Consider the following 24,159-nt stretch of genomic DNA (forward strand, 5'->3'; position numbering starts at 1 on the left):
TGTATGAAAATTGGAATAATTAATGGATGATAAATCATTTATGTTTAAATGACTAAACACTTGTTAATTTTTAAGAAATCTATTAAATATTTTGGGACCAGTCCAATTCCTTAAAGGGATTATCCAGGACTTTATTAGTCCTTAGGTCCACAGTAAATAATTAACAGGCAGGTAGTTGCTAACTACCAGCCTGCCTAGCGCAGATCTCTGCCAGTAAAGAGCGGTCACGTACCATTCCTGCCAGTGATTCTGCGGCTTCCGCTTACATCATGACAATAGAGCAGCGGCTTCTTATACGTCTTGCTCTGTTGACCGGGTGTGATGGCCAACGTCATGCTGATCGACAGCCTGCTTCCTTCTGCCTAACTGTGGGGAGCCAGCTGTCAATCAGCATAATGCTGGCAGCAAAGTCCCAACAGAGCAGAGCGGAAGAAGAGCTGCTCTGTTGATATGGAGCAGCTGAATTGCTGGCAGAAGCGGTCAGTTACCACCCTGAGCCAGCAACATCTACCTTAGTTTTTTTTACTAGGAGTTTAAAAAAATGAATATAGTCCTAGATAAACCTTTTAAAGAGTAAAAGTCCAAAGAGAAAGCTACAAGTCGCAAATGTGCCATTTGTAATAAGCTTCCATCTACCCACAAAAAAGCTTTATGCCAGCTGTGCCACTTTCTCCCAAACCTATATTGAAGGTCCTGCAGGGTTGAAAAAGAGGAAATATGCCCGCTGATGGGAGTTCATATTTTGTAGAAATATTGATTCCCGAGAAATGGTTGGAGGAAGCTAGTGTTACTCCAAATTATAGTGCTGAACAGGATGCTAACATTTTTTTTCTTCTGAAGACATGGAGGAGTTGTTAGTCGCTGTTAGGAATACAATGGTAATAGAAGAGGAGAAAACAACCCCTACAGTCCAGGATGAGATGTTTGGAAGTTTAAGATCAAGAAGGAAGATAGTGTTTCCCATCCATGACAATGCACAAAATTAAGTTCTTGATGAATGGGAGTTCCTGTAATGACAACTGACCATCCCAGAGGTTTGAAAGACCTCTTCCCTCTGGATGAGGACATATCCAAATGCTGGATGGAAATTCCTAAAGTGGATATCCAGGTGGCCAAAGTAGCCAACTTAAGGATCCACTAGACCCCAAAATGGATAGCCTGTTCAGAAAGTCTTAAAAGACATCTGCAGCCACTTTGAGACCAAATGTTGTGTCCACCTGCATCACAAGAGCCATGTTCCGTTGGTTACAGCAGATGGAGGATCATATCAGGGGAGACACCCCTAGAGAAGATCTATTGGCCTTCTTACCTCTCTAACAGAAGGAAACAGGATTCCTAGCAGATGCTTCCTCAGAGTCTGTCCGGATAGCAGCAAGGGCTTCGGTTCTCTCAAACACCACAAGAAGAGTTTTTTAGTTAAAAATGTGGAGCTGGGACATTTTATCCAAGTCAAACTTATGCTCTATACCCTTCAGAGGAGAGTATGTGTTTGGCCCAGCTCTGGACGATCTGTTAGAGAATGCAGCAGATAAAAGGAAATCTCTTCCCAAGCCAAAAACCTTCAAAAGTAGACCATTTCGTCCTCCACAAATGCAGTCCTTCAGTACAGAAGGAAAGGTAAAACTGGACGTTGGCACTACCCCAAAGGTGGAAAAGTAAAAAGTATTTTTCATATCCAACGTTCTGAAAGACAATGACTCCAAACAGGTAGGGGGAAAAATTTCAGGGTTCAGTGGCAGAAGATAACAACACGGGATCAAAAAATTCTTGCCTCAGTCCGAATGGGAGCAAAAATAGAGTTATTTTCTTTTCCCCCACAGAGGCTGGAAGTAACATCTCTTCTATCAGTGAAGTTATAAAAGATCGTGTCAGTACTCCAGGATATGCTAACATCAGTAGTGATGTCCCCAGTTCCAGAAGTGGAACAGGACAGGGGCCATTATTCCCTGTTGTTCCATATAAAAAAAAAAAAAAGAAACTGGGCCTACCGACTCATTATAAACCTGAAACGCCTGAATTAGTACATAATATACAGAAGGTTCGAAATGGAGTCTGTAAAATCCACAGTCCCATTAATCGTTAAAGACTTGGCCATGGGTACTATAGATCTTCGAGGTGCATGCTACCACATACCCATTCATCCAGATTATCAGAGATGTCTAAGATTTGCGGTCACCCTAGATCAAAAAGTATGATTCTTTCAGTTCAGGGTCCTTCCCTAAGGGATCCTCCTAAATTTGCAGGACCAGATACCGTATCTCTCTCAGTGACCAAGCGGATACATGTAAGACCCAAAATTCGTATCCTAAGGAACCTAAAGAGGGTATCCATAATATTTGCAATGTCGGTCCTGGGGTTGATGACCGCATGCATTCAAGCGTTTCCCTGGGCCCAGGCTCATACAAGGGTTCTCCTGAATTCATTTTTTCTTGCTCGGACAAAACTCCAGGCTCACTTAGCAGAAGAATCTCCCTACCTCACCTCGTAAAAATATCTCTCGACTGATGGCTCAACCAATTAAATCTGGCGAAGGGAATATCTTGAATTCAACATCCTCTCTCTTCGGTGACTACAGATGCCAGCAAAAGAGGTTGGGGAGCGGTTACATCTCAGGATGTATTCCAAGGGGTTTGACCAAAATGGATGTATGGACAGTCCATAGATTTCAGGGAATTAAGAGCCGTAGAGGAAGCCCTAATAGCAAGATCTGTACTAGAGGGAACTGGTGTCAGAATTTATTCAGACAATATGACCACAGTGGTCCACTTACGTCATCAGGGCAGCACAAAGTACGGGAACCTGCGAGAAGTTTCGTAAGAATTTTCTGTTAAGTAGAATGTCATCTCCTGTTCTTGTTGGCCCTTCACCTAAAGGGGTCTGACAGTATTGAAGCAAACTTCCTAAGCAGATCGGATAAAAATCCAGGGGAATGGAGCCTCAATACAAAAATGTTACAATTAATAACCGAGAAATTGGGTCATCCAGACATAGACCTGTTTGCGAGTTGACAGAACAGAAAGGTGGATCTTTACTTCTCCATACATCCAGACGAGACTTAATCAAAGATAGATGCGTTTTCTCACCTGTGAAACTTCAGGTTGTCCTATGCATTCCCTCTGATTCCCTTGCTACCACGTACAATGCAGAAGATCAGAATGGAGAGAGGACTGAAAGGACTTGCTATCCTGCCTTTGAACCCTTTAGCAAACTGTTTGCTGGCTTTCCTGTCCATCATCTTTGAAGATGCTTCCTTTCTGGATGACAGCTATGCTGACCAATTTGATGCATTGTACAGCGTATGGTCTGAGCACTGACAGGCAGACCCCTCACACATTTACCCACTGCAGCAATGCTGGCAGAAATCACTTGTCTATTTTCAAAAGACAACCTCTTTTATATGACACTGAGCTCGTCCGATCAACTTCTGTGGTCGACCTTGGCAAGGCCTGTCCTGAGTGGAACCTGTCATCTTAAACTGCTGTATGGTTTTGGCACCGCGCTGCAGCTCAGTTTCCGGGTGTTGGCAATCTTCTTATAGCCTCAGCCATCTTTATGTAGAGCAACCATTCTTTTTTCCAGATACTCAGTTTTTTACCATGAGGTGCCATGTTGATCTTACAGTTACCAGTATGAGAGAATGTGAGAGTGATAACACAAAATTTAGGATAATGGAGAGTTTGTGGTCTGTGTCCGCTCTGCTGGCTGATGAAAAACTTTGAACGCCAAGAATAATGTAAAATTGTGTTTTTTTTATTTTCAACTTGTTTGAAGTGTAGCCCGCTTATTCTTCAGGTAATAACACCATATACATAAGACATACAAAGGAGTTTATAGAGAGGCAAAGTCTGAAAATAACATGCCAAAAAAGACACATCACATACTGTCATGTCTCTCTTTGGGCGTGTTGTTTTTAAATGTTGCCTTATGTGGCCATTTTCACTAGAGAAGTTATCTTTTTCATGCGGTTTAATGGTTGAAAAAATTGTAATCTAAAAAAAAATCAAGATTTTAACTTTCTTTTTTTTTTACCCTTCCTTGTTTTACCCCTCCTTTTTTACCCCTTCTTTTTACCCCTCCTTTTTTTACCCCTCCTTTTTTGTACCACTTTTTTTTTTTTTTAAACTCTGTCAGACAGCTATTGAATATGTATGTCCAATATTCTTGTTGTACTCTTTCCATTAAATCCTTGCGATGGCTTATATGTGCAGTTCTGGACTTTACTGTATACAGTGCTGATTGTGTAAACTATCATCATGTAATATGGATCCTATGGACTCTTACAATTGCACTTGTTTGACAGCCTGCAGAATGGTAAATATAGGCACAGAGGGCAAGCAAACGGGCAGCTGGCATATATCCACATAAAATAAGAGACAGTCTACAACTCAATCGGTGGTGTCTACGCCACCTACGGTAATTACATCACCCTTTGACAGCCATGATGTAATGTTTGTATTAGTCAGAGGAGACAATACCCGGAGGATATGAAGAATGCCTTGCCATCAGTGAGACTATAAGTCTAGTTATAAAATGAAATAACTCATGTGTCAGTGTATTCAGGCTCCACTCACCCATCCTGAGTGACAGCTGCAGCTTGTACTGAGCAGTTGGAGATGTGAGCAGCTGCAGGGAGGAGGGACACTGAGGAGCTGTCAGGCTAGGTGGGCAGAGATTAAATTAAACATCTATAAATGACTATTCAGCCATCCTTTCATTATCAAAATAAGTACATCAGCCTTATTTGGTCTAAGAGAGCTACTTAAAAATATATGAAGTTTGTATTGTGAATATTGATGAGCGAATATACTCGTTACTTCAGATTTCCCGAGCATGCTCAGGTGTCCTCCGAGTATTTTTTAGTGCTCGGAAATTTAGTTTTTATTGCCGCAGCTGAATGATTTACATCTGTTAGCCAGCATAAGTACATGTGGGGGTTGCCTGGTTGCTAGAGAATCCCCACATGTACTTATGCTGGCTAACAAATGTAAAACCTTCAGCTGCGGCAATAAAAACTAAATTTCCGAGCACTAAAAAATACTCGGAGGACCCCTGAGCATGCTCGGGAAATCTCAAGTAACGAGTATATTCGCTCATCACTAATTGTGAAATCTGCTCACAGATCCACTTTACAAGGATCCTTAGAATCTGCTCTAAATTTGTAACACAGTGAAATAATATTTTGGGGTGCATCAATCATAATTGGGGAAAAAAACTTTGGCATGTATTTGATTTATGAAATACTTTCATTAGAAGTTCTTGAACACAACTTCCAATAAAGTAAAATTACATCACAGTGGGAAATGCCCTGAAACATGTGTTCTTATTTGCACGTAGTAGGTGAACAGCTGGGATACATGGAGCTGATAAGAACGCTCCTTCGCAGGATATAAAAGTGGCCTCATGGGTTCCCGCCCGTATCCCTACATGAACTTACAAAGTAGCTTTCATATCTGTATTTACTATGGCGCCATTAACATTGTGACACTACGTGTGTCTGGCATTAATGTGCCTGAAAGGGGCATGCATAGCAATAATCCAGGGTGATGAACTCCAAAGGATTAAGTTTACTCCACCATCACAACACAACGTTTCGACCTGTGATAGGTCTTCACCAAGTATAGGTAAAGTGCTGGCTTATACAGTGTGGAAAACTCGTCTTCACCGGTCACTATAGAGGCCAATCCCACTCATATTAAATACATACTTTTACTAAAACCTCAATAAATGGCACATACAACCCAATTGTGATTTATATAAACCACACATTGTGAGGTAAAAAGATGGAAAACAATGCCCCATATGCCCCATCCATTGTTTCCACGAAATTCTCAGGATGATCAACCAATTTAATAACGGCATCCCCATAGTCATGGTTACCAAGATCCAATCCATCCAGAGGGAATCGTGAATATGTAATCCGCACCATCAGGGGAGCCAATAGCAGATCACGAACATAAGTGCCCCAAATTGATAATGAAGAGGCATGACCAAGGTGTATCCGCCCTCATCCAATGATGAAACAGCAACACGTTGTCAGGAAGACAGCAATCCTATCCTATCACATGCGTGGACGGCACACACTGCAACATCATAGGCCGTCACCAAAGCCGTGGTGGTGTCCACGGCACAGGGAACGCCCACATGATGTAAAGGGATGAACCCATCCAGGTCATGTGATCGCGATCGTCCCTGACTGCATACATTATTATTATTGTTATTATTATTATACATTTTTATAGCGCCATTTATTCCATGGCGCTTTACATGTGAACGGGGCAAATATAGACAAGTACAATAAACATGAGCAAAAAAACAAGGCACACACAAGTACAGAAGGAGAGAGGACCCTGCCCACGAGGGCTCACAGTCTACAGGGGATGGGCGAGGATACAGTAGGAGAGGGTAGAGTTGGTCATGCAGTGGTTCAGCAGGCGGAGGTTCGCTGCAGGTTGTAGGCATTATAGTAACCTATGGCAACCCATAATATAAAATTTATAAGATTTAGAATGCAAAGCATAGAAAGAGAGACAGAAAAGGTAACGGGAAGAATTGATGTACAAACATAGTCAATCATTGTAAATTGTATTATATCAAAACCACTATACACGATATCCATAACATATATATACGGTAATCTATGTTCAGTAATGTCCATCGAACTCTGTTCCCACACCTCAATTCCCCTCCAACTTGGTTCTGCAACGGGGAACCATCTGAAACGTGAAAAAAATGATACAAACATACTGGTGACAACAAGAACAAAAAAGGGGGGAGGGGGTTCCAAGGCAGCTAATTATGTAAGTTTTAAACCTTTGGGTTGTATGGTCCTCAAATTCAGAAATCCACCTTTTAGTTCTTTCTTCCTCAAAATGTGTTGCCTGTTCTCTCCCCTTGTCTGTACAGGTACATTATCACAGTATCAAAATTTCCAAACCTTAGTGTGCTAAATGCCATTTGCAATGATATCGTTGATGTGCCAAAATCCTATTTAACTAATCAATCTTAGATTACGAGCCCGTCTATAAGATAGAAGGGGTCATGAGGTAAAGTCTGGTATTAAGGGTAAGCCTACATAGAGGCCAATATCTGTCCAAAATGCCCACTATTTGTCCACTAGCCGGGCAGGACTGGGTTCAGACAGCCAAATTTTATGTTCTGTATATTAACCCCCAATGCCTGGACTGACCGCAGGTCTCCTAACCTGAACTGAAAGGGCCTCATAGGCATACACAGTTAGGTCTTCCGTGGGCGCCCAGGTCTTTTTGCATTGATGAGTTCACCAGTGCTTTCTTTCTTTCTCAGGATGTACCAAACTGTAGATTTTGCCACTCCTAATATTGTAGCAATTTCTCGGATGGGTTTTTTCTGTTTCCGCAGCTTAAGGATGGCTTGTTTCACCTGCATGGAGAGCTCATGTTTACTTCACAGCAAAACCTTCCAAATGCAAGCACCACACCTCAAATCAACTCCAGGCCTTTTATCTGCTTAATTGAGAATGACATAACGAAGAGTTTGCCCACACCTGTCCATGAAATAGCTTTGGATTCAATTGTCCAATTATTTTTGGTCCCTTTAAAAACAGGGTGGCGCATGTTAAGGAGCTGAAACTCCTAAACCCTTCATCCAATTTTAATGTGGATACCCTCAAATGAAAGCTGAAAGTCTGAACTTCAACTGCATCTGAATTGTTTTGCTTAAAATTCATTGTGGTAATGTCTATAACGAAAATTAGAAAAATGTTGTCTCTGTCCAAATATATATGGACCTAACTGTATGCAGCTGTAGGTTCTGGTCAGGATAGTGATGTCCAGTCCAGGGCCCTCATATCACTTGTAAAATACCGCCATCTTAACCCGGCTTAAATGTGCTGTGTTAAGCTGGAAACCCAGGCAGGTAAATAGCACATACAGTGCCTTGCGAAAGTATTCGGCCCCCTGGAACTTTTCAACCTTTTCCCACGTATCATGCTTCAAACATAAAGATACCAAATGTAAATTTTTGGTGAAGAATCAACAAGTGGAACACAATTGTGAAGTTGAACGAAATTTATTGGTTATTTTAAATTTTTGTGAAAATTCAAAAACTGAAAAGTGGGGCGTGCAATATTATTCAGCCCCTTTACTTTCAGTTCAGCAAACTCACTCCAGAAGTTCATTGTGGATCTCTGAATGATCCAATGTTGTCCTAAATGCCTAATAATGATAAATATAATCCACCTGTGTGTAATCAAGTCTCCGTATAAATGCATCTGCTCTATGATGGTCTCGGGGTTCTGGTTGAAGCACAGAGAGCATCATGAAGACCAATGAACACAACAGGCAGGTCCATGATACTGTTGTGGAGAAGTTTAAAGCCGGATTTGGATGCAAAATTATTTCCATAACTTTAAACATCCCAAGGAGCACTGTGCAAGCGATCATATTGAAATGGAAGGAGTATCATACCACTGCAAATCTACCAAGACCCGGTCGTCCCTTTAAACTTTCATCTCAAACAAGGAGAAGACTGATCAGAGATGCAGCCAAGAGGCCCATGATCGCTCTGGATGAACTGCAGAGATCTACAGCTGAGGTAGGACAGTCTGTCCATAGGACAACAATCAGTCATACACTGCACAAATCTGGGCTTTATGGAAGAGTGGCAAGAAGAAAGCCATTTCTCAAAGATATCCATAAAAAGTGTTGTTTAACGTTTGCAACAAGCCACTTGGGAGACACACTAAACATGTGGAAGAAGGTGCTCTGGTCAGATGAAACCAAAATCGAACTTTTTGGCAACAATGCCAAATGATATGTTTGGCGTAAAGGCAACACAGCTCATCACCCTGAACACACCATCCCCACTGTCAAACATGGTGGTGGCAGCATCATGGTTTGGGCCTGCTTTTCTTCAGCAGGGACAGGGAAGATGGTTAAAATTGATGGGAAGATGGATGGAGCCAAATACAGGACCATTCTTGAAGAAAACCTGTTGCAGTCTGAAAAAGACCTGAGACTGGGATGGAGATTTGTCTTCCAACAAGACAATGACCCCAAACATAAAGCAAAATCTACAATGGAATGATTCACAAATAAACGTATCCAGGTGTTAGAATGGCCAAGTCAAAGTCCAGACCTCAATCCAATCGAGAATCTGTGGAAAGAGCTGAAAACTGCTGTTCACAAACGATCTCCATCAAACCTCACTGAGCTCGAGGTGTTTGTCAAGGAAGAATGGGCAAGAATTTCAGTCTCTCGATGTACAAAACTGATGGAGACATACCCCAAGCGATTTGCAGCTGTAATCGCAGCAAAAGGTGGCGCAACAAAGTATTAAGTTAAAGGGGCCGAATAATATTGCACACCCCACTTTTCAGTTTTTGAATTTCCACAAAAATGTAAAATAACCAATACATTTTGTTCAACTTCACAATTGTGTTCCACTTGTTGTTGATTCTTCACCAAAAATTTACATTTGGTATCTTTGTTTGAAGCATGGTATGTGGGAAAAGGTTGAAAAGTTCCAGGGGGCCGAATACTTTCACAAGGCACTGTATATTATTGATACATTTAGGTTATGGACCTAAGCCTCATTATTGCTGAGTATATATTAAATGAAATGGAATAAAATGGGACGTTGCTCTTGGAAATTAGTCTGACATATGTGGAGTCAGGAAGGATTTTGTTCTTCCTCTAATATGGGGCAATTAGCATCTGCCTTATGTAGTTTTTGCCTTCCTCTGGATCAACTTGTTAGGACTCAATAGATTTAGGTCTACCTTCATCCTAAAAACTGGGAATAACAGGACAGGAGTAGGATTTGGGGTAATGCTACTATCAGTATCAAGCTGCAGCTGCTAAAGAAAATACTATTCTAAAAGGAAACCGAAATTTTAAGCTGGTTTAGCTTAGGTTTTTCTTTTGTACTTTAGTTTTTACACTTCACATGGTTTTCTGGTGTTTTGATTGTTTTTACGCCGTGTACTTTATGGTAGCATTATTTATACATGTATATACCGGTATATACCCCTCACTGAACATGGTCCATTTTCCCTACAACAGCTCGAGCAGAAGCTGCATTCCCTTAGTAGTGAACAACTTGAGACCCGTGTTCAAAACGATGTCTTGAAACAGCTAAATGAAGATCTCCTTGGACAACTAGAAAAGACCAAGTCAGATTTGGAAAAAGATCAAGCCCATCTACAAAACCTCCGCAGACAAGAAAAAGAGGAGCTGGAGCGTAAGAAGAGGCAAGTTCTACCCACTAGGTTGGAACATACTAATGACATCACTTTATTCCTAATTTCAAACTCGCTGGATTCTGCTAAACTTTAAAGAGGTTACGCAGAATTAGAGAAGCAAGGCTACCGTATATACTAGAGTATAAGCCGACCCGAGTATAGGCCGAGGCACCTTAATTTGCCACGAAAAACTGGGAAAACTTATTGACTCAAGTATAAGCCAGGTATGTATTGTCACCTCATCCTTATCCTAGTATGCATGGCTCCCAATCCCTATCCTGGTATGCTTGGCTCCTTGTCCCTGTGTGCATGGCTCCTTTTATGCATGGCTCCCTGTCCTTGTATGCATGGCTCCTTATCCCCGTCGTTGTATGCATGGCTCCCTGTCCTTGTATACATGGCTCCCTGTCCTTGTATGCATGGCTCCCTGTCCTTGTATGCATGGCTCCCTGTCCTTGTATGCATGGCTCCCTGTCCTTGTATGCATGGCTCCCTGTCCTTGTATGCATGGCTCCTTATCCTCTATCCCTGTATGCATGGTTCCTATAAAAAAAAAAATCACATCCTAGTTACCTTCCCTGCTTGCCCTCGCTGCATCTCGTTTTTGCGCCAGCAGCTCTTCCTGCCGAGTGATCACATGTTACGGCTCATTAAGGTAATGAATATTTACTCCACGTAAATATTCTCACGTGGAGAAACGTGAATATTCATTACCTTAATGAGCGGGGGACACGTGATCGCTCGGCCGGAAGAGCTGCTTGCCCTGGCCGGAACGAGATGCAGCGAAGGCGCGCAGGGAAGGTATGTAGGATGTGTGCTGGAAGCCGGCGGCTGCCGTTGTAACTGCGCTCGATAAGAAAAATGAATTTTCACTGCCAGTGCAGTCTTTCTGGGACAATGACTCATGTATAAGCCAAGGGGGGCGTTTTCAGCACACAAAAAATGTGCTGAAAAACTCTGCTTATACACGAGTATATATGGTACTTTATTTTTCCAGAAACTGCACTGTATATATACACAGCACAGTAACACTTTTCCTGTCCTGTATATATACACTGCACAGTACCACCTCTCCTGTCCTGTATATATACACTGCACAGTACCACTCCTCCTGTCCTGTATATATACACTGCACAGTACCACCTCTCCTGTCCTGTATATATACACTGTACAGTACCACTCGTCCTGTCCTGTATATATACACTGTACAGTACCATTCCTCCTGTCCTGTATATATGCACTGCACAGTACCACCTCTCCTGTCCTGTATATATACACTGTACAGTACCACTCGTCCTGTCCTGTATATATACACTGTACAGTACCATTCCTCCTGTCCTGTATATATGCACTGCACAGTACCACCTCTCCTGTCCTGTATATATACACTGCACAGTACCACTCCTCCTGTCCTGTATATATACACTGCACAGTACCACTTCTCCTGTCCTGTATATATACACTGCACAGTACCACTCCTCCTGTCCTGTATATATACACTGCACAGTACCAATCCCCCTGTATATATACACTGCACAGTACCACTCCCCCTGTATATATATACACTGCACAGTATCACTCCTCCTGTCCTGTATATATACACTGCACAGTACCACTCCCCCTTTATATATACACTGCACAGTACCACTCCCCCTGTATATATACACTGCACAGTACCCCTCCTCCTGTCCTCTATATATACACTGCACAGTACCACTCCCCCTGTATATATACACTGCACAGTACCACTCCTCCTGTCCTGTATATATACACTGCACAGTACCACTCCTCCTGTCCTGTATATATACACTGCACAGTACCACTCCTCCTGTCCTGTATATATACACTGCACAGTACCACTCCTCCTGTCCTGTATATATACACTGCACAGTACCACTCCTCCTGTCCTGTATATATACACTGCACAGTACCACTCCTCCTGTCCTGTATATATACACTGCACAGTACCACTCCTCCTGTCCTGTATATATACACTGCACAGTACCACTCCTCCTGTCCTGTATATATACACTGCACAGTACCACTCCTCCTGTCCTGTATATATACATTGCACAGTACCACTCCTCCTGTCCTGTGTATATATACACTGCACAGTACCATTCCTCCTGTCCTGTATATATACACTGCACAGTACCGCTCCTCCTGTCCTGTATATATACACTGCACAGTACCGCTCCTCCTGTCCTGTATATATACACTGCACAGTACCGCTCCTCCTGTCCTGTATATATACACTGCACAGTACCACCTCTCCTGTCCTGTATATATACACTGCACAGTACCGCTCCTCCTGTCCTGTATATATACACTGCACAGTACCGCTCCTCCTGTCCTGTATATATACACTGCACAGTACCGCTCCTCCTGTCATGTATATATACACTGCACAGTACCACCTCTCCTGTCATGTATATATACACTGCACAGTACCACCTCTCCTGTCCTGTATATATACACTGCACAGTACCGCTCCTCCTGTCATGTATATATACACTGCACAGTACCACCTCTCCTGTCCTGTATATATACACTGCACAGTACCGCTCCTCCTGTCCTGTATATATACACTGCACAGTACCGCTCCTCCTGTCCTGTATATATACACTGCACAGTACCGCTCCTCCTGTCCTGTATATATACACTGCACAGTACCGCTCCTCCTGTCATGTATATATACACTGCACAGTACCACCTCTCCTGTCATGTATATATACACTGCACAGTACCACCTCTCCTGTCCTGTATATATACACTGCACAGTACCGCTCCTCCTGTCATGTATATATACACTGCACAGTACCACCTCTCCTGTCCTGTATATATACACTGCACAGTACCGCTCCTCCTGTCCTGTATATATACACTGCACAGTACCGCTCCTCCTGTCCTGTATATATACACTGCACAGTACCGCTCCTCCTGTCCTGTATATATACACTGCACAGTACCGCTCCTCCTGTCCTGTATATATACACTGCACAGTACCGCTCCTCCTGTCCTGTATATATACACTGCACAGTACCGCTCCTCCTGTCCTGTATATATACACTGCACAGTAGCGCTCCTCCTGTCCTGTATATATACACTGCACAGTACCGCTCCTCCTGTCCTGTATATATACACTGCACAGTACCGCTCCTCCTGTCCTGTATATATACACTGCACAGTACCACTCCTCCTGTCCTGTATATATACACTGCACAGTACCACTCCTCCTGTCCTGTATATATACACTGCACAGTACCACTCCTCCTGTCCTGTATATATACACTGCACAGTACCACTCCTCCTGTCCTGTATATATACACTGCACAGTACCACTCCTCCTGTCCTGTATATATACACTGCACAGTACCACTCCTCCTGTCCTGTATATATACACTGCACAGTACCACTCCTCCTGTATATATACACTGCACAGTACCATCTCTCCTGTCCTGTATATATACACTGCACAGTACCACCTCTCCTGTCCTGTATATATACACTGCACAGTACCACTCCTCCTGTCCTGTATATATACACTACACAGTACCACTCCTCCTGTCCTGTATATATACACTGCACAGTACCACTCCTCCTGTCCTGTATATATACACTGCACAGTACCACTCCCCTTGTATATATACACTGCACAGTACCATGCCTCCTGTGCTGTATATATACACTGCACAGTACCACTCCTCCTGTATATATACACTGCACAGTACCATGCCTCCTGTCCTGTATATATACACTGCACAGTACCATGCCTCCTGTCCTGTATATATACACTGCACAGTACCACTCCCCCTGTATATATACACTGCACAGTACCACTCCTCCTGTCCTGTATATATACACTGCACAGTACCACTCCTCCTGTCCTGTATATATACACTGCACAGTACCACTCCTCCTGTCCTGTATATATACACTGCACAGTACCACCTCTCCTGTCCTGTATATATACACTGCACAGTACCACTCCTGTCCTGTATATATACACTGCACAATACCACCTCCACTGTCCTGTATATATACACTGCACAGTACCACTCCTTCTGTCCTGTATATATACACTGCACAGTACCACTCCCCCTGTATATATACACTGCACAGTACCACTCCTCCTGTCCTGTATATATGCACTGCACAGTACCATCTCTCATGTCCTGTATATATACACTGCACAGTACCACTCCTCCTGTCCTGTATATATACACTGCACAGTACCACTCCCCCTGTATATATACACTGCACAGTACCACTCCTCCTGTCCTGTATATATACACTGCACAGTACCACTCCTCCTGTCCTGTATATATACACTGCACAGTACCACTCCTCCTGTCCTGTATATATACACTGCACAGTACCATCTCTCATGTCCTGTATATATACACTGCACAGTACCACTCCTCCTGTCCTGTATATATACACTGCACAGTACCACTCCCCCTGTATATATACACTGCACAGTACCACTCCTCCTGTCCTGTATATATACACTGCACAGTACCACTCCTCCTGTCCTGTATATATACACTGCACAGTACCACTCCTCCTGTCCTGTATATATACACACTGCACAGTACCACTCCCCCTGTATATATACACTGCACAGTACCACTCCTCCTGTCCTGTATATATACACAGCACAGTACCACCTCTCCTGTCCTGTATATATACACTGCACAGTACCACTCCTCCTGTCCTGTATATATACACTGCACAGTACCACTCCTCCTGTCCTGTATATATACACTGCACAGTACCACTCCTCCTGTCCTGTGTATATATACACACTGCACAGTACCATTCCTCCTGTCCTGTATATATACACTGCACAGTACCACTCCTCCTGTCCTGTATATATACACTGCACAGTACCACTCCTCCTGTCCTGTATATATACACTGCACAGTACCACTCCTCCTGTCCTGTATATATACACTGCACAGTACCACTCCTCCTGTCCTGTATATATACACTGCACAGTACCACTCCTCCTGTCCTGTATATATACACTGCACAGTACCACTCCCCCTGTATATATACACTGCACAGTACCATGCCTCCTGTCCTGTATATATACACTGCACAGTACCACTCCTCCTGTCCTGTATATATACACTGCACAGTACCACTCCCCCTGTATATATACACTGCACAGTACCACTCCTCCTGTCCTGTATATATACACTGCACAGTACCACTCCTCCTGTCCTGTATATATACACTGCACAGTACCACTCCTCCTGTCCTGTATATATACACTGCACAGTACCACTCCTCGTGTCCTGTATATATACACTGCACAGTACCACTCCTCCTGTCCTGTATATATACACTGCACAGTACCACTCCTCCTGTCCTGTATATATACACTGCACAGTACCACTCCTCCTGTATATATACACTGCACAGTACCACTCCTGCTGTATATATACACTGCACAGTACCGCTCCTGCTGTATATATACACTGCACAGTACCACCTCTCCTGTCCTGTATATATACACTGCACAGTACCACTCCTCCTGCCCTGTATATATACACTGCACAGTACCACTCCTCCTGTCCTGTATATATACACTGCACAGTACCACTCCTCCTGTCCTGTATATATACACTGCACAGTACCACTCCTGCTGTATATATACACTGCACAGTACCGCTCCTGCTGTATATATACACTGCACAGTACCACCTCTCCTGTCCTGTATATATACACTCAACAGTACCACTCCTCCTGCCCTGTATATATACACTGCACAGTACCACTCCTCCTGTCCTGTATATATACACTGCACAGTACCACTCCTCCTGTCCTGTATATATACACTGCACAGTACCACTCCTGCTGTATATATACACTGCACAGTACCACCTCTCCTGTCCTGTATATATACACTGCACAGTACCACTCCTCCTGCCCTGTATATATACACTGCACAGTACCACTCCTCCTGTCCTGTATATATACACTGCACAGTACCATCTCTCCTGTCCTGTATATATACACTGCACAGTACCACTCCTCCTGCCCTGTATATATACACTGCACAGTACGACTCCTCCTGTCCTGTATATATACACTGCACAGTACCACTCCTCCTGTCCTGTATATATACACTGCACAGTACCACTCCTGCTGTATATATACACTGCACAGTACCACTCCTGCTGTATATATACACTGCACAGTACCATCTCTCCTGTCCTGTATATATACACTGCACAGTACCATCTCTCCTGTCCTGTATATATACACTGCACAGTACCACTCCTCCTGTCCTGTATATATATACTGCACAGTACCACTCCTCCTGTCCTGTATATATACACTGCACAGTACCACTCCCCCTGTATATATACACTGCACAGTACCATGCCTCCTGTCCTGTATATATACACTGCACAGTACCACTCCTCCTGTATATATACACTGCACAGTACCATGCCTCCTGTCCTGTATATATACACTGCACAGTACCACTCCCCCTGTATATATACACTGCACAGTACCACTCCTCCTGTCCTGTATATATACACTGCACAGTACCACTCCTCCTGTCCTGTATATATACACTGCACAGTACCACCTCTCCTGTCCTGTATATATACACTGCACAGTACCACTCCTGTCCTGTATATATACACTGCACAATACCACCTCTACTGTCCTGTATATATACACTGCACAGTACCACTCCTCCTGTCCTGTATATATACACTGCACAGTACCACTCCTCCTGTCCTGTATATATACACTGCACAGTACCACTCCCCCTGTATATATACACTGCACAGTACCACTCCTCCTGTCCTGTATATATACACTGCACAGTACCACTCCTCCTGTCCTGTATATATGCACTGCACAGTACCACTCCTCCTGTCCTGTATATATACACTGCACAGTACCACTCCCCCTGTATATATACACTGCACAGTACCACTCCTCCTGTCCTGTATATATACACACTGCACAGTACCACTCCCCCTGTATATATACACTGCACAGTACCACTCCTCCTGTCCTGTATATATACACAGCACAGTACCACCTCTCCTGTCCTGTATATATACACTGCACAGTACCACTCCTCCTGTCCTGTATATATACACTGCACAGTACCACTCCTCCTGTCCTGTATATATACACTGCACAGTACCACTCCTCCTGTCCTGTGTATATATACACTGCACAGTACCATTCCTCCTGTCCTGTATATATACACTGCACAGTACCGCTCCTCCGGTCCTGTATATATACACTGCACAGTACCACTCCTCCTGTCCTGTATATATACACTGCACAGTACCACTCCTCCTGTCCTGTATATATACACTGCACAGTACCACTCCTCCTGTATTGTATATATACACTGCACAGTACCACTCCTCCTGTCCTGTATATATACACTGCACAGTACCACTCCTCCTGTCCTGTATATATACACTACACAGTACCACTCCTCCTGTCCTGTATATATACACTGCACAGTACCACTCCTCCTGCCCTGTATATATACACTGCACAGTACCACTCCTCCTGTCCTGTATATATACACTGCACAGTACCACTCCTCCTGTCCTGTATATATACACTGCACAGTACCACTCCTGCTGTATATATACACTGCACAGTACCACCTCTCCTGTCCTGTATATATACACTGCACAGTACCACTCCTCCTGCCCTGTATATATACACTGCACAGTACCACTCCTCCTGTCCTGTATATATACACTGCACAGTACCATCTCTCCTGTCCTGTATATATACACTGCACAGTACCACTCCTCCTGCCCTGTATATATACACTGCACAGTACGACTCCTCCTGTCCTGTATATATACACTGCACAGTACCACTCCTCCTGTCCTGTATATATACACTGCACAGTACCACTCCTCCTGTCCTGTATATATACACTGCACAGTACCACTCCCCCTGTATATATACACTGCACAGTACCATGCCTCCTGTCCTGTATATATACACTGCACAGTACCACTCCTCCTGTATATATACACTGCACAGTACCATGCCTCCTGTCCTGTATATATACACTGCACAGTACCACTCCTCCTGTATATATACACTGCACAGTACCACTCCTCCTGTCCTGTATATATACACTGCACAGTACCACTCCTCCTGTCCTGTATATATACACTGCACAGTACCACCTCTCCTGTCCTGTATATATACACTGCACAGTACCACTCCTGTCCTGTATATATACACTGCACAATACCACCTCTACTGTCCTGTATATATACACTGCACAGTACCACTCCTCCTGTCCTGTATATATACACTGCACAGTACCACTCCTCCTGTCCTGTATATATACACTGCACAGTACCACTCCCCCTGTATATATACACTGCACAGTACCACTCCTCCTGTCCTGTATATATACACTGCACAGTACCACTCCTCCTGTCCTGTATATATGCACTGCACAGTACCACTCCTCCTGTCCTGTATATATACACTGCACAGTACCACTCCCCCTGTATATATACACTGCACAGTACCATCTCTCCTGTCCTGTATATATACACTGCACAGTACCACTCCTCCTGTCCTGTATATATACACTGCACAGTACCACTCCCCCTGTATATATACACTGCACAGTACCACTCCTCCTGTCCTGTATATATACACTGCACAGTACCACTCCTCCTGTCCTGTATATATACACTGCACAGTACCACTCCTCCTGTCCTGTATATATACACTGCACAGTACCACTCCTCCTGTCCTGTATATATACACTGCACAGTACCGCTCCTCCTGTCCTGTATATACATACTGCACAGTACCACTCCTCCTGTCCTGTATATATACACTGCACAGTACCACTCCTCCTGTCCTGTATATATACACTGCACAGTACCACTCCTCCTGTCCTGTATATATACACTGCACAGTACCACTCCTGCTGTATATATACACTGCACAGTACCGCTCCTGCTGTATATATACACTGCACAGTACCACCTCTCCTGTCCTGTATATATACACTGCACAGTACCACTCCTCCTGTCCTGTATATATACACTGCACAGTACCACTCCTCCTGTCCTGTATATATACACTGCACAGTACCACTCCTTTTGTCCTGTATATATACACTGCACAGTACCATCTCTCCTGTCCTGTATATATACACTGCACAGTACCACTCCTCCTGCCCTGTATATATACACTGCACAGTACCACTCCTCCTGTCCTGTATATATACACTGCACAGTACCACTCCTCCTGTCCTGTATATATACACTGCACAGTACCACTCCTTCTGTATATATACACTGCACAGTACCGCTCCTGCTGTATATATACACTGCACAGTACCACCTCTCCTGTCCTGTATATATACACTGCACAGTACCACTCCTCCTGCCCTGTATATATACACTGCACAGTACCACTCCTCCTGTCCTGTATATATACACTGCACAGTACCATCTCTCCTGTCCTGTATATATACACTGCACAGTACCACTCCTCCTGTCCTGTATATATACACTGCACAGTACCACTCCTCCTGCCCTGTATATATACACTGCACAGTACGACTCCTCCTGTCCTGTATATATACACTGCACAGTACCACTCCTCCTGCCCTGTATATATACACTGCACAGTACGACTCCTCCTGTCCTGTATATATACACTGCACAGTACCACTCCTCCTGTCCTGTATATATACACTGCACAGTACCACTCCTGCTGTATATATACACTGCACAGTACCGCTCCTGCTGTCCTGTATATATACACTGCACAGTACCACTCCTGCTGTATATATACACTGCACAGTACCGCTCCTGCTGTCCTGTATATATACACTGCACAGTACCACCTCTCCTGTCCTGTATATATACACTGCACAGTACCGCTCCTGCTGTATATATACACTGCACAGTACCACCTCTCCTGTCCTGTATATATACACTGCACAGTACCATCTCTCCTGTCCTGTATATATACACTGCACAGTACCACTCCTCCTGCCCTGTATATATACACTGCACAGTATCACTCCTCCTGTCCTGTATATATACACTGCACAGTACCACTCCTCCTGTCCTGTATATACACTGCACAGTACCACTCCTCCTGCCCTGTATATATACACTGCACAGTACCATCTCTCCTGTCCTGTATATATACACTGCACAGTACCACTCCTCCTGCCCTGTATATATACACTGCACAGTACCACTCCTCCTGTCCTGTATATATACACTGCACAGTACCATCTCTCCTGTCCTGTATATATACACTGCACAGTACCACTCCTCCTGCCCTGTATATATACACTGCACAGTACCACTCCTCCTGTCCTGTATATACACTGCACAGTACCACTCCTCCTGCCCTGTATATATACACTGCACAGTACCATCTCTCCTGTCCTGTATATATACACTGCACAGTACCACTCCTCCTGCCCTGTATATATACACTGCACAGTACCACTCCTCCTGTCCTGTATATATACACTGCACAGTACCATCTCTCCTGTCTGTATATATACACTGCACAGTACCACTCCTCCTGCCCTGTATATATACACTGCACAGTACCACTCCTCCTGTCCTGTATATATACACTGCACAGTACCATCTCTCCTGTCCTGTATATATACACTGCACAGTACCATCTCTCCTGTCCTGTATATATACACTGCACAGTACCACTCCTCCTGCCCTGTATATATACACTGCACAGTACCATCTCTCCTGTCCTGTATATATACAGTGCACAGTACCACTCCTCCTGCCCTGTATATATACACTGCACAGTACCACTCCTCCTGTCCTGTATATATACACTGCACAGTACCATCTCTCCTGTCCTGTATATATACACTGCACAGTACCACTCCTCCTGCCCTGTATATATACACTGCACAGTACCACTCCTCCTGTCCTGTATATATACACTGCACAGTACCATCTCTCCTGTCCTGTATATATACACTGCACAGTACCGCTCCTCCTGTCCTGTATATATACACTGCACAGTACCACTCCTCCTGTCCTGTATATATACACTGCACAGTACCATCTCTCCTGTCCTGTATATATACACTGCACAGTACCACTCCTCCTGTCCTGTATATACACTGCACAGTACCACTCCTCCTGCCCTGTATATATACACTGCACAGTACCATCTCTCCTGTCCTGTATATATACACTGCACAGTACCACTTCTCCTGTCCTGTATATATACACTGCACAGTACCACTCCTCCTGTCCTGTATATATACACTGCACAGTACCATCTCTCCTGTCCTGTATATATACACTGCACAGTACCATCTCTCCTGTCCTGTATATATACACTGCACAGTTTACTCTCCTTTCTGTTCACTGTGGATCTGACCTTTGGGACCATCACGATCCCGAGAAACGTAGCTTTGAAGACCACTATGTAACTTAAGCTGTGGTTGATTATGTCCTCTGCCGTGCCATTTACATGTGGCTTTACAAATAAATCCTTTAAGAGAGTGGTGAGGGTTATTACTAATACTAAGTAATAGCAAAATTCAATGATGTGGTGTGGGTAGTGTTATAGGATCTAGGGTTGTGTGCCAGGGCAGCATTCTGGTCCCAGAATTTAAAAATCACAAATTATTACGTGAAATATTAATAATTGACATAATCTTATCTTCAACTTGCTGCTTTCTCTGCAGGGATGTGTTCAGAGTGTCTCGAAATATGCAGAAAGAGAAGCAGAGTCTTCTCCGACAACTGGAGCTTCTCAGGTAAACCTGATGACTATATTGAGATGGTCAATATTCCGGGTGTGCCTCTCTTTTAGCATTTTAATGCAACCATCTTCTTGTGTCGTCTTCTTCCTTTTCTTCTTAATTCCTCTTTCTTCTTCCTCGCTCTCTCTTCCTCCTTCTTCCTTTCTGTCTTCCATCTTCTTTCTCTCTCTCTTCCTTCTTCTTCCTCTCTCTCTCTTCCTCTCTCTCTTCCATCTTCCTCTCTCTTCCTTCTTCTTCCTCTCTCTCTTCCTTCTTCTTCCTCTCTCTTCTTCCTCCTTCTTCCTCTCTCTCTCTTCCATCTTCCTCTCTCTCTTCCTTCTTCTTCCTCTCTCTCTTCCTTCTTCTTCCTCTCTCTCGTCCATCTTCTTCCTCTCTCTCGTCCATCTTCTTCCTCTCTCTCTCTTCCTACTTCTCTCCCTCTCTCTCCCTGTCCCACTCTATCTTCTTTCTTCTTCCTCTGGCTCTTTCTTTGTTTTTCTCTTTTCTACTCTTCCTGCCTTGTTGCACTCTTCCTTCCTTCCTTCCTTCCTCTTTTCCGCTCTTCCTGCCTTTTTCCACTTTTTTCCTTCCTTACTTTTTCGCTCTTCATCTCTCCGTTCATCTCATCATCATCATCATTATTATTCATATAGCTGTGCTGCCCATGAAACACAATACAGTAAATACTCTCAATCAAATTCTGTGCTGCAGAATGTTAAGGATGGACAATATAGCACATGACACAGCTGGTGCCACCTATAGCACATGACTCTGTTGGTGCCACTTATAGCACATCACTAGTGTCACCAAAAGATGATCTAATTTAATGACATTCACTTGAATGCATTTTCCCATTTCATTCCCATTATTGCCGTTTTCTTACAAAAAAAAGTCATGTAGCTGTGAAATTTTCAATTTTTTTAGGGAAATGAACAAAAAGCTTCGAGATGAGAAGGATGTCTTTGAAGCAAGAAAACTAGATACCCTAAGGAAAGAACTGGCAGACCCCATCCTGACGCCAAGAAGCTGCTGCTGCTGTTGCTGCCACTCAAGCTGTGCCAGCAGTGCCCACTGTGATCCTGGATTATGACGACGGGGAAGGGATGGTAATGGGGTTAGCTATCTGGCTGTATAATGTTTGTAGTATATTTTAGTTATATATTTGTGTATATGTAAATACTTTAACATAAGTTTTATCCAGACCCTTCTCTTAAATGTTTATATTGAAGGGGTGTTAGAAATATGTCTATAATGTATATAATTAGGTCAAAGCTTTAGGCAAGACACCAGCGGAGGGGCACGCTAGAGGGGACAGAACAATCTTCTTAAAGGGTTTGTGTTTACAATTTTGGAAAAATCTGGATACCATGCACAGTTCCCTGTAAACGTTTTATCTCAGATTCTTACAGAAAGTGCTTCCATTACATCTAAAGATTTTGAGATTCTTTTTATTAAAAAAAAAGAAAAAGTTGCCTTTCTTGTTTGCTTTTCATTTAACATCTTTGGGATACGATTAAACATTTTCCTAGAAGGACACCTAAGGATTATCCACAACGCTAACTGGTTGCTTGTTCTTCCCGATGTCGGCTCTTATTAGTCACTGTCTTCTCTTGCTGGCAATTCTCCACGTGAACAGAGCAGCTTTCCTTTTCTTAGCTGCTGTCAACGGGACGTGGCTGCCGATGTCATGCTGATTGACAGCCAGCTTCCTGCAGTTAGGCAGCGTGGAGCCACCTGTCAATCAGCATGACATCTGCAAAGAGTCATGCCCTGTCTACAGAGCAGAGTGAAGAGAAGCCGCTGAATTGCTGACAGGGGCGGTCAGTGCCGGCAGAGATCGGTGTTGGACACAACATGCAGGTAGTTAGCAGCTATCTGCCTGTTAGTTTTTATGCCCATAGTAAAATTGTAAATAGTCCAGGATAACCCATTTTAATATGACATATACCTCTTTTTTTCCACCTGCCTAAAATCTTGTGTACACAATTTATTTTATCTAAAACCAGCAGTGTAACTCACAAAAGATTTCTACTTCTCCCCCTCCTTCTAAATTGGAGACTGGTGGGTACAATTTACAAAAAAAAATGCATTGTTGAGCATTAATGAGAAAAAAAATTGGTCTTGAGCTTTTTACAAATACATGGCTCCA

The 24,159-nt window shown here is 43.4% G+C and overlaps 1 protein-coding gene across 2 annotated transcripts in view; it reads left to right on the top strand.

The window, feature by feature from the left end:
• Window positions 1-23,463, top strand: part of CRACR2B (calcium release activated channel regulator 2B) — a 104,096-nt gene extending 80,633 nt beyond the window's left edge. The window contains exons 8-10 of one of the 2 annotated variants that reach the window (XM_069740214.1): window positions 10,041-10,246; window positions 21,954-22,025; window positions 22,935-23,463. In XM_069740214.1, coding sequence (XP_069596315.1) covers window positions 10,041-10,246; window positions 21,954-22,025; window positions 22,935-23,100 — 444 coding nt within the window. In that variant the 3' untranslated portion in view covers window positions 23,101-23,463. The remainder of the gene's footprint in view (window positions 1-10,040; window positions 10,247-21,953; window positions 22,026-22,934) is intronic. The other variant, XM_069740215.1, reaches the window with a different exon arrangement.
• The last annotated feature ends 696 nt before the right edge of the window (window positions 23,464-24,159 follow it).

This window comes from Ranitomeya imitator, chromosome 9 (genome assembly GCF_032444005.1).
Source record: "Ranitomeya imitator isolate aRanImi1 chromosome 9, aRanImi1.pri, whole genome shotgun sequence".
Classification (NCBI taxonomy): domain Eukaryota; kingdom Metazoa; phylum Chordata; class Amphibia; order Anura; family Dendrobatidae; genus Ranitomeya; species Ranitomeya imitator.